This window comes from Garra rufa, chromosome 14 (genome assembly GCF_049309525.1).
Source record: "Garra rufa chromosome 14, GarRuf1.0, whole genome shotgun sequence".
In the NCBI taxonomy this organism is placed as follows: Eukaryota; Metazoa; Chordata; class Actinopteri; order Cypriniformes; family Cyprinidae; genus Garra; species Garra rufa.
The window spans coordinates 25,941,680-25,954,006 of NC_133374.1; the positions used below are offsets into that span (position 1 = coordinate 25,941,680).

The 12,327-nt window shown below is 36.8% G+C and overlaps 1 protein-coding gene across 1 annotated transcript in view; it reads left to right on the forward strand.

Annotated features, from left to right (window-relative positions):
• The window catches only part of phldb1b (pleckstrin homology-like domain, family B, member 1b), a 104,962-nt gene that overhangs the window by 63,323 nt on the left and 29,312 nt on the right, over window positions 1-12,327 (forward strand). Inside the window, exons 16-18 of the mRNA XM_073817350.1 lie at window positions 6,893-7,018; window positions 8,416-8,574; window positions 8,774-8,920. Of these exons, the coding sequence (XP_073673451.1) occupies window positions 6,893-7,018; window positions 8,416-8,574; window positions 8,774-8,920 (432 nt within the window). The remainder of the gene's footprint in view (window positions 1-6,892; window positions 7,019-8,415; window positions 8,575-8,773; window positions 8,921-12,327) is intronic.

The following is a 12,327-nucleotide window of genomic DNA, read 5'->3' on the forward strand; positions in this document are numbered from 1 at the left end:
GTTTAGCTTAGCACAAACTCAGGTTTTGGGATTAGACCGCTGGCTTTGAGGGACAATAGCTCCAGTGGTGCGAGACGCAGTGACTTACAGTGGATGTCTTTTAGAAAGCCTTTTCCTGCACGCTGTTTCAGAATTCTAGCGTTTATTTCTTATCCATCAGATTCTGGGTTTCTCTGGGTATTTTAGCCTGCTTTTTTGATTCTGCCTAGTGTTAGGCTCTTGGAGAGATCCTTAAATGTTTAGTTCACTAAAAAATGAAAATTTACTGACTTTATTTCTTTGGAATGCAAAAGGAGACATTTTCCTGTTGAAAAAAACAGCATTTGCTGGTTAGGTAGGTTTTGAAGCATGGATGCTGGTTTGAGCTGGTTTAAGCTGGTCCTTAACTGGTCATGAGCTGGTTTAAGATGGTCCTAGCTGCTTAGGACCAGTTTAGGACCAGCACATGACCATCTTAAACCAGCTAAGGACCATCTTAAACCAGCATCCATGCTTGAAAACCTACCTAACTAGCATATGCTGTTTTTTTTTTCAACAGGGTTTGAAGACTGCTTGTCTTTTTTTTCTGTGGAATTACAATGAATAGGAACTTAGGACTTAAAGGTTCAAAAAGGATGCAAAAGCAGCTTAAAAGTATGATAAAAGTGGTCAAACCACGAAAGCACTCATAGTAAGTTACGTTGTAGGTTTATTTGACAGAAAGACAAACATTTAAAGAGATAGTTCACTCAAAAATGAAAATTCTGTCTTTAATTACTCACCCTCATGTCGTTCCAAACCCGCAAGACCTTTGTTCATCTTCGGACGACAAATAAAAATATTTTTCATGAAATCCGAGAGCTTGCTGACCCTGCGTAGACGGTGACGCCAATGACACGTTCAAGGCCCAGAAAGGTAGTAAGGACATTGTTAAAATAGTCTGTGAAGCTTGAAGAACTTAAAAAGAGCTTAAAGTCCACATTCATTGCAATTGCTTGGAAAAGGTAAACTAAAAATTCTCCTTCTGTCTTCCACAGAGAAAAAAAAAAAGCTTTAAATAATTAATAATATAAAAAAGATAAATATTTTACTCAAAGATACTGCAATACTCTGGATTACAGCCAGGTTTGTTCACAACAGGATCGTTCATTCAGATCTTTATTGATCAGTTTGTTTGCTTTGAACCCATTTCCCTTACGGGGGTTTGGCTACCACTACGCCCATGTTACCAGACCGGCTGTAATTTGTACTAGATTGATCTTGACCGCAAACAATCTGTGCTAACATAGAAAATTCCCCTATAAACCTTGAAAATGGCTTTGTAAAGTTCTTTAAACAGAAACTTGTTCTGTCTGTACGTGCTATGAATGTGCTGATATTGTTCTGGAAACGAACACAATGCATGAAGGCAACATGCAATAGAGTAGCTCAAATAGAAATATCTGAGGACTAACTTTTTTATATATATATATATATAAATATCTGATGCATTAAGTATGGTGTTATTGCAAATATTTCTTTTTATGATAAAAGAAAGACAAAAGTCAAGCTTCAAACTAGCCGACGATCCCAATCGATCCCCATCTGATACAGCATAATCTCATCTGAAAGTCTTTGTCCAAGAAATGCCTGAGAACAGAAGTCTGTTTGGCCCTGTTGACGGCCTACAGTCCAGTGCCACGTAGCTCATTTAGTTTTATAAGGCTTAGAGTTCATCCTTTCTGGCTCCACCCACTCTGTTGTGACCTCTAACCTTGGACGCTTCTGCATGGCGTGGATTTGAGCTGTGTGTTCTCTTTCTCTCCCCTCCCCGGATGGTGTGTTTTCTTTCTAGGAGAGGGCTAATGTTGACGCCGAGCGGGAAGCCCTGGAGAGGCTTCAGGATGGGTACAATGAGTTGACGAGCCAGCTCCATAACTGCCCTGAGTCTCTGAGGGAGCAGTTACTGGAACAACTCAAGAGGGTCAGTGACCATCAGGAACATCAGCACTTTACGAACCGCTTCTGCCCTACAGTCCTGGCTTTATAGAGTCCACCTTTCAGATACACATGGCCAACTAAGCTCTTTTGGGTTGCCTCTACACCGAATCCACCATGATGATCCTAGTAGAAACATTACTCTGTGTTTATTATTATTATTATTAAGAATGATTTCTGCTGGGAACACCATGTTTTTGTTGTTGTCTGAAATTCTTCATGTGAGGTAAAGTGGTGTTAACTGGTGAAATTTGGCATGTTTTTGACATTTGTGGGTGTATTGTTGCTACTGTCTGCCAAAATATTAATAACACCTAACAATGTACTAATCTATTAATGCAGAAACTAACGTAGTGCTAGTTTTGTTTTGATACTTCTCACTTGATTATTTTCCTCAAACCATTTGAGCGCAAAACCTACCAACAATCGATTTCATTGGTCAAATCAATCTTCCAGTCACAAGTCAATAAAAGTTTAGAAAAACCACGGATGAATCAGGTCATGACAAACATGCTATTTATCTGGAAGTGCAACCAATTTTATAAAAAAAGGTTATGGTTATGGTTAGGGTTAGTATTTTTTTTAAGCATTATATAGACAATCAGCACTGTAATTGACGTGCACAATGAAATCTTTAAAATTGCTAAAGGGTTTGCGCTTAAAGAGATTTAAGAAAGTTCACCCAAAAATTGTTCCATGATTTACTCAATATCGAGCCTTCCTAGGTACATATGACTTTCTTCTTTCAGACGAATACAATAGGAGTTATATTAAAAAATGTCCTTGCTCCTCCAAGCTTTATAATGGCAGTGAATGGGTGTTGAGATTTTTAAGTCCAATAAAGTGCATCAATCCATCATAAAAAGAACTTCACATGGCTCCAGGGGGTTAATAAAGGCCTTCTGAAGGGAATCGATGTGTTTGTGCCCAAATTTCTAAATTTCTGTCCAAATATCCAAATTGAAAACTTTATAAACTGTTAAAAAAAAAAAAAAAAAAAAAAAAAAAAACATGTACGACAGATAGCGGAAGCTAGAGATTACAGTTTATAAAGTTTTAAATGGATATTTTTCTTACGCAATGCGATTCACTTCAGAAGGCCTTTATTAACTCTCCGGAGCTGTGTGGAATACTTTTTATGAAGGATGTATGCACTTTATTGGACTTCAAAAACTCAACACCCATTCACTGCCATTATTAAGCTCGGAAGAACCAGGACATTTTTTAATATATCTCAGATTGTATTCATCTGAAAGATGAAAGTCATATACATCTAGGATGGCTGGAGGAGGAGTAAATCATGGGGTCATTTTCATTTTTGGATGAACTATCCCTTTAACTTTAGAGGAAAATCATGCACTTCTTTCTCTATATACCACACAGATTATGACACTTTGTCCAAATATGTTTTTGCAATTTATTTTGATTCTATTTGTGTAAAAAGACACTAAAACACAAAGCATACCAGGAAGTCTCTGTTTAAAATATGAAGAAATATCATATTATTTTGATTTGCATAGTTGAAGGAGTCTCATTGGACAGTGTTTTTGATGGCTAGTCTTTTCTGCAGACAGAAATATCCCAAGGGTTGCACGAGAGAGAAGTGATGTCATGCTCCGCACTGAGCCTTCAAGCTTCAAGTGTCCGAAATGCTTTGATGAATTTACAGCAAGGGTCAGACAGTGTCCTTGAGATCTGTATATAGAAAAAAACGACAGGATTTGATTCTTTTTCATAAGTTAAATTTATGAGCTGAAATCTCAATGTCATTCTACTTTCTTCAGTCTTCCCAGGTTTACCATCCCAGCTAAAAGTTTAAATGATGTTTGATGTACTTGAGTTTCAGTTGAATGAAATATGGTAGACCTTAAAGGATTTTAGGAGAGTTTATTATTTCTGCACAGATTTGTGTGTAGCAGTGTTTTCAACCCCAGGGGATACCTGAAATTACTGTTGGAAGTCTTCGAAATTTTACATAAAACATAAATATCTTAAGAATAATGATTAGAATAAATAATGAATAAATGTTTATTAAATTTTAAATACATTTATAGTTTGGATTATTGTATTTGGATAAGGTTGACAACCCATGTTGCATAACGTTCCTGCTGGTTTCTCCCTTTCGGCTTTTTAGGCTGACTCAGCTTGGCTGCTGTGGAGCATGCTTAGTGCTGTCATTTATGGGATGCTTTTGACTAGTTATTGACCTCATGCATTTATGTATGTGTGTAGGAAGCTGAGACTCTTGAGGCTGCGACTAAGCAGTTTGAGGACCTAGAGTTCCAGCAGTTAGAGAAGGAGAGCAGTCTAGAGGAGGAGCGTGAGACTATCAGCCAGCAGCTGCTGCAGGACAGAGCTCAGTACCACAGCAGCATCACCAAAAGAAAGGTAAATGAAACTTAGACACACATAATAAATCATGGATGCACCAAGAGTGTCCCAATCTCATTTCCAAGTTGTTGTTTACAGGAAAAAATTGCGGCATTGGAAAGCCAGGCCAGTCAGCTGGGAATACAGGCTGCTCAGGAATACGAGAGACTGGCCAAAGACAGAAGCATGACTGTGCAGCTGCTACAGAAGGTACAGGAATTGAAAATATATATAAATATATGTATATAAATATATTCACTTTAGATTCTTGCTTATTATAAAAAGTTTAGAGTGAGGACTTGCACCAATTTGTTGCATGGTTAAAAAGACCAATATTTCAAATGTTTATTGTTAAATGATTGACTCTTTTTGAATGAATTGGTTTGTTTGGGTAGTTAGTGTAAATTAACCAATTCATTAAACATTTTTCTAGTTGTATTAGTTTAACAGTTGAGATCATGACTGATTTTGTTCCATGTAAGTATTGCTTTGAACATTTCTATTAAAAGGAACCCTGGGTATTAAGTAGCACAGGTTTTGTAGCAATAGCCAAAAAACACACTGTATGGTTCAAAATGAATGATTTTTCTTTTATGCCAAAAAATTGTTAGGATATTAAGTAAAGATCATGTTCCATGAAGATGTTTTGTAAATGTCCTACTGTAATGTCCAAACCTAATTTTTGATTTGTAATATGCATTGCTAAGAACTTCATTTGGGCAACTTTAAAGGTGATTTTCTCAATATTTAGATTTTCTTTAGTCCAGATTTTCAAATAGTTGTATCTCGACCAAATATTGCCCTATCCTAACAAACCATACATCAATGGAAAGCTGATTTATGATTTATCAGGTGGGCATTATTTCAATGACATGAAATGGTTGCACTCAGGGAGCTACTGGCGCGACCTGCTGCTATTTTTATCACAAAACAACTCTGAATATACAACTCGGAAAATAAAACACTGATACGATGCCACATTGTGGTCTACTAAAAGCCTCAAAGGTATCAGGGCTGAAGCGGCGAGAACAAAGACGCAGGACTTTAGGAAGTTTTATTCGTCCACAGACATCTTCCTATTCTTTTATCCTCTTCTTATCACTAGGAAAGCAGTGAAGACCTACATTGTCTCTCTTGTTGCCCTTCGACTGAAAATTACAACCAAAAGCCGCACAATGTTGCATCGTATCAGTGTTTTATTTTTCAGTAAGAGACATCATTTACATTTTAAGCCATACAAGTCTTAACATCCAGGGTTCTCTTTAAGCATGTTTGGGGTTGGTTAGATATTTTAGTGTTAGATAAGTGGCTACATACATATTTGATCATAAATACAGTAAAAACACTAGAATTTTTAAATATAGAAAATGCTGTTTTATGTTTGTGTGGAAACCTTCATACCTTTTTTAACTGATTGACTTGGAATCTGTGTTTCAGGAAAAAGAAAGGCTGGCCAATCTGGAGAGAAGATACCAAAGCTTAACTGGTGGAAAGACGTTCCCCAAAAGCTCCAACACTATAAAGGAGGTAAGCAGAACTGTAATCATATGGTTCATGAGCCTGTTACGCTAGGCTACAAGATATAGCTGCTGAATATTTGCTCTCCTGCATGAAATTAGAAGGTATTTGTTGGTTAACATATCTTTAAAAAACATTTCAAGTACAGTATGCTCTCATTTGACCTTTAAATGGTTAATATGGAACCGTAGAATGCTAAACATTTGGCAGTCCATCTTTGTAGTTTGGTTTCTCAAGTTAGGAAAGCCACAAGCTTCAGCTTTTTAGCCAGATGGTAGCATATTCCCATGTGCTGTCCTGTAATAATTTGGTTAGCGAGACCGGAAATGAAATCTTTTAGACTCAGGATATTGCTTGACTTATAAACCTCCGCCCAGGATGTGCTTCACATCAGCGAGGCTGACCTGTTAGGCGATGACAACCCCTACTCCTCCCCTTTTCATGCTTCCTCATTCCACTCATATCCCATGGTGCCTCAGGAGGTAACTGAACTAACTGTCGATGCATGCAGCCTGGAGCGTCTAAAACTGCCAATATTGACTAAAACGTGCTCTGAGAACATGCCAGTACAAAACATCTCAATTTGTGTTGCTTCATCGAGAGCACTTGGCTTGTTGGAATCTGATATTTGGAGGCTTCCAAAGACAAATCACACTTCCTCTTTAGTTTTGGAATAGGTTCATTGATTTTGTGTATAGCCAAGGCACTTGGAAAAAAAAAAAAAAACTGTGAAGTCTACACATCAGGTTTTGGGAAATAACTAACAAAAAACTGCCATGAATGAATTGGTTTGTTTGGATAGTTCATTTATAGTTTTATTAATTTTATAATTGTGATCATTATAGTTTTTGTTCCATAAAAATGTAAACAGGTATAAAGTGCTTTTTTCTTTTTGGAATGTTTTAATTCACATAAAGAGTTAGATGGAGGCATGTCACTGTTGGTCGGGCTAGGCATGCCAGAACTGCTCTCGTTGGGTTTGGATGTGAGTAAACTGACAGCTGAACTTCTGTCTTGCGTGAATGGGTTGACTGGTACCGTGTCTCAGGAGTATTTGAAGCTGTCGGATGTTTATAAGATGTATAGGAGTGAATGCCATGACATCCAGCTCGCCAACGCTTCCTCACACGGCCTCTCGCTTGCCCTTGAGCCAGCTGTAACCGCCCCCCGTGAGGTATCATAGCTGCTCTCTTCTTTCTGCTTCTCTCTTTTAAACTTCTCCTTAGTGCTACTTACATTGGTGCTGTATATATATGTTAGCTTAACATCATGTACATGACTATAACCAAGCATTATAGTATTATGGTCATGCTAGGAAATGGGTGCCTTTTCTTGTTTAGTACGGGGAAAAAAATGCTAAAAGATATAGCTGAATTTGTTTCTTGATCAGAACAGATTTGGAGAAATTACAGCAGTATTTTAGTATGATCACCAATGGATCCTCTGCAGTGAATGGGTGCCGTCAGAATGAGAGTCCAAACAGCTGATAAAAACATTACAGTAATCTACAAGTAATTCACACATCTACAGTCCATCAATGAACATCTTGTGAAGTAAAAAACAGTGTATGTAATAAACAAATCTATCATTAAGGCATTTTAACTTTAAACTATCACTTCTGGTCAAAATATGAATCCATGAACCATAATTACATACATTTTATGTACTGTTCCTTTAATAAATCGCGTTATGACGTCTCAAGTATAATACAGTGAAAAAAACTTTTAACTAAATATAAGTTCAAAGTCATTGACTAAAACTAATAAAGACATTTTTGTTAATTTAAATAATTTTGTTAATTGAAACCTGAAATAATGAAATAACCTGAAATAATAATAAATATTTGACAAAAAAACTAACTGGAAAAAAGAATGTTGCTATTACAACTAAGTGAAATAAGTTTAAGGTGAAGCATGAAAATTAATATAAAAAACTTGAAAAAAAAAACAAGTAAAAAACATATGTGTATGTATATATATATATGTGTGTGTGTGTGTGTTTTTTTTTTTTTTTGATAGTTATGAACAAATATTCATTGTAATGGTCACAGTTTTACAGTCAGCCATGGCAGCCATGAAGGTAACAAAATTTATATGCATGTAAATAATTCGAGAATTCTAGCTATTATTTTGATACGTTTACTTTTTTTTATAAGGACTTTTAAATAGATAAAAAAAAAAGCCTAAATAAAAAAACAAAAACAAAAATGGCACCCGTTTTATAGAATGACCCAGTATACACGTGAGTTTTTGTCCTAACCAGCTGCATTTCTTCATTCAGTCAGCCCTACCCATCAAGAAATCTCATTGGGTCACAATCTCATTCGCTTAACTGTATATTAAACATCAAATAAGTTCTGATTGGTTTTCACTTTCAATGCAGACAGATAAACTTGCATCTGGTTAGGACACTGTACAAGAGCTGATGTTTACGCATAGAGTAAATGTAACCGAAAAGCTTTGTTATACCTAATTATGTGCTCTAGTTGCTAACTTCAAACCTTCTCTTTCCTGCTCTGCTACTTCCTGTTTTCCCTTCTGCCTGTGTCCGCGTGTCCCTCCTGGATGTCAGGAGTATGTTACCGTCGGCCAATTAAGCCACATCTATGGGATGCCGAAGGTGGAGTCTTCCCCTACCTCACCCATCCAATTACTTCAGTCTTCTCTCGCAGACTCCGCCTTCTCCTGCCTCCCCTCCCCTCACGGCTCCTCCCTCTCTCTCTCCTTCGAGGTGTGTCTCTCCTTCTCCTCTGTGTTCTCACTCATTTGATTCCAGGGTATCGCCAACAACCTGTGTCACTGAGTCATTGAAGGAATCTTTCAGTTGCTCATTAACACTCTTCTCTTTCTCTCTCTGGCATTCCACCTTTCCACCTCTCTCTCTCCCGCTCGTGCTGTCTGTGCTTATGGGATGTGCTGCGTGTGTTAAGCGTCAGTCGGACTGGGGCAGGCCTCAGATGCCCGCTCTAGATTTAGAGCGCTGGTACCAGGAGGTAATGGCAGCTGGAGATGCAAACCATCTCTGTCCTCCTCCTCCCCTCCCGGCTAAAGCTTTCTCATCACGCAAGCCTGCGCAGGTAACAGCCAGAAGCTCAGCTCTGTTTCACCCTCCTCTGCTCTTCCACATTTTCACACTTCATCTTCATAGGCCTCTTTAATATTGATGTGTCTAAGTAAGGTTGTTTTTGTGGGTGTTTTGTGTGAGTGTGTGAGTTTTTTTTTTTCAAGGTTTGCAGCTATCTTCTATTGTTGTACTGATGTTAAAAAATATTGCAGTGAAAACTCTCTATTACTAATCCTCATGTTATTCCAAAGCTGTGTTTGTGTTTCTTTAACGGTTAGTTCACCCAAAAATGAAAATTCTGTCATTAATGATCCTCACATCGTTCCTAAGCTGTAAGACCTTTGTTCATCTTTGGAAACGAATTAAGATATTTTTGATGAAGTCCAAGAGTTTTCTGACCCTGCATTTAGACAGGGTTTAACTACCATGTGAAAGGCCCAGACTCTCCTGAACACACACCGAAGACTGACATGGAAGAGAAGAATTTGTTGAATAAAGTTGTTCTTTTTGTTTTCTTTGCGCACAAAAAGTATTCTTGTAACTGTTGAACCACTGATGCCACATGGACTATTTTAACAATGTCCTTACTACCTTTCTGGGCCTTGAATGTGTCAGTTGCTTTGCTGTCTATGCAGAGTCAGAAAGCTCTCTGATTTCATCAAAAATATCTTAACTTGTGTTCTGAAGATGAACAAAGGTCTTACAGGTTTGGAACGACATGAGGGTGAGTAATTAATGACTGGATTTTAATTTTTAGGTGAGCTATCCCTTTAAACGCGACACAAAGTAGAAGTTGAACAGAATGTCCAAGATGCTGTTTTCTATTTCTGGGGACCAGAGGTTATTAAGCTTTTAAAAAGACCAACAAAATACATGGAATGTACATGTATGAGAAACAGCCTGAATTAATTGATTTAAAAATCTTGCTTGACAGACGTGGTCACCATTCACTTTTAGCAGCTTGGACATTCTGAACTCCTTTCATGCTTCATGAGGAAAAAAAACTTCAGTCACGTCTTGAAAGATATGAGAGTAAATGATGGCAGAATTGAACATTTTGAGTAAAATGTTCCTTTATACAAAGCAACTTTTTACTGTTTATGCATGTTTGTTAATGGATTGTGAACTCAAGTGTGTTAAACTTTATGTACAGCTGTTCAAAACTTTGTGGTCGGTAAGATTTTTAATGTTTTTGAAGTCCTTTATGCTCATCAAGGCTGCATTTATTTAATTAAAAACACAGTAACTGTAATATTGTGAAATATAACAACTTTAAATAGCTGTTTTGTAGAAATATATATATTTCAAAATGTAATTTATTCCTAAAATTAGGGCTGGGAATCGATTCCAAAAAGAATCGATTCCGAGGCATTGGGAATCGAGAGTCGATTCCAACGTTTGGAATCGATCCCTTTAAGGGGAATCGACTCCTCATTCAGAGCCGTTTTCAGTTCAGCAAAACTTATAAATAGGTGCCTCTTAAACAGAAGGCTGCATCCATAAGGCTACATATCTCGGTCATCAATGAAAACGAGTCATTTCTAAACTCGTCTGAGTTTAATGATGCATGCATTTTGTCTCTTGCTCGCTAATAGTTATTATAAGTCTGATTCGTTTCCACGAAAAAAATCGTTTGGATAGATTATTTAAATGAACCAGTTCAAAAAACGATTCCAAAGTTTTTTTTTTGTACGGGGGAACTGGTTCAGGTTGTCCACAATTTTGAGGGCTGCACGACAGAATAGATCATGACGTGATCGAGGGTCTTGATATTATTTACATCTTAAATAAATGCTATTTTTAACCCTATATCAGCAAATGAAAGAAAACGCAGAGAGCGCATGATATCAGTGGCCGAGAGCGCATCTGACTGACAGCTACGCCACAAGCTCTCTATATGTTGTTGTTAAAGTTCTGTTTATTTTGTTTCAGTGTTTGCTAATTTTGTCATTTTAGAAAGGTCATGTCTTGTTTTATTCATGCAATAAATGCATGTCCACTGCTGAGCTGTGGGTTATGACTAATTTCATGGGCAATGCAAACAAAATTACAATTTAAAATCAGTCAGAGCTACATAAAAATCGTAATTTTTTACAAATGAAGCTTCATAGTGTGAGAAGGCAACTTTCTACGACCTTTACATCCTGCATTCATTGCGAAATTAGCTTCATCCGATCTTAAAAACAAGAATCGAAAAAGAATCGGAAACAACAGTGAGGAATCGATTCTGGAATCGAATCCAATCGATTCCAGAACCAGGAATCGGAATCGATTCCAAAAATTTCGGAATCGAACAGCCCTATACCTAAAATGACAAAGCTGAATTTTTAGCATCATTACTCCAGTCTTCCCTTTTAACGTGATTCTTCAGAAATCATTCTAATATGTTGATTTGCTGCTAAAGAAACATTTCTTCTTATATATATATTTAAAACAGATTTGCTGTTTAATATTCACGTGAAACCATAGCACATTTTTTTTCAAGATTCTTTGATGAATAGAAAGTTAAAAAGAGCAATGTTGATTTGAAAAAGAAATGTTTAACATTATAAATGTCATGACTGTCAATTTTGATCAAATTAATGCATTTTTCACAATTAAAATAATTAGTTAAAAAGCCCTACTTATGGCAAAGTTTTGAACAGTAGTATCAACAGAAATTGTCGTATATTGTCTTACATTAAAATCAAGAGACAAGGCATTAATTTTTATCACTTTACCAAGATTTATGAAATCTTATGCTGCGTTCCAGGCAGGTTTTTTAACTGGTAAATCACCACTTCAAACCACAACTCACGACTTTGTAGCGTTCCAGGCAAGTCACGCCAAACTGCCTGGGCACATTTCCAAACTGTCTGGGCACATTTATGAATTGTTATTATTTTTATATTATTATTAATTTGATTGCAACGTTATATTGTCCTAAGCTCTATTTTTCCACCGTGTACTACTTGCATAAACACCGCACCCATTAGGGCTGGCATTGATGTTTCGCGGGCTATGTTACGTCAGAACTCGTAACTGGGAGTACATCGATCTAGTACGAGTTCATGAGTGGGAAGTCATGGGTTTGACTGCCGTTCCAGTGCACTTTCACTGGTAGAAGGTTGGGAAAACATGGGTTACGGGTTGCCTGGAACGCGGCAATAATCATTCATTATAAAGCAGCGTATCCTGATTAACATTTTAACGATGTTGATTTAATTACAAACAAATGTTAAAAGTGTACACTACTAGTCAAACATTTTTGAAGTAATATTTTTAATGTGTTTTATAGTAGCCTTTACTCCTCATCAAGCCTGCATTTATTTGATCTTAAATACAGCAAAAGCTGTAATACTGTGAAATATTTTTACTTTTTAAAATAACTGCTTTCTATTTGAACATATTTTAAAATGTAATTTATTTCTGTGATGAAAG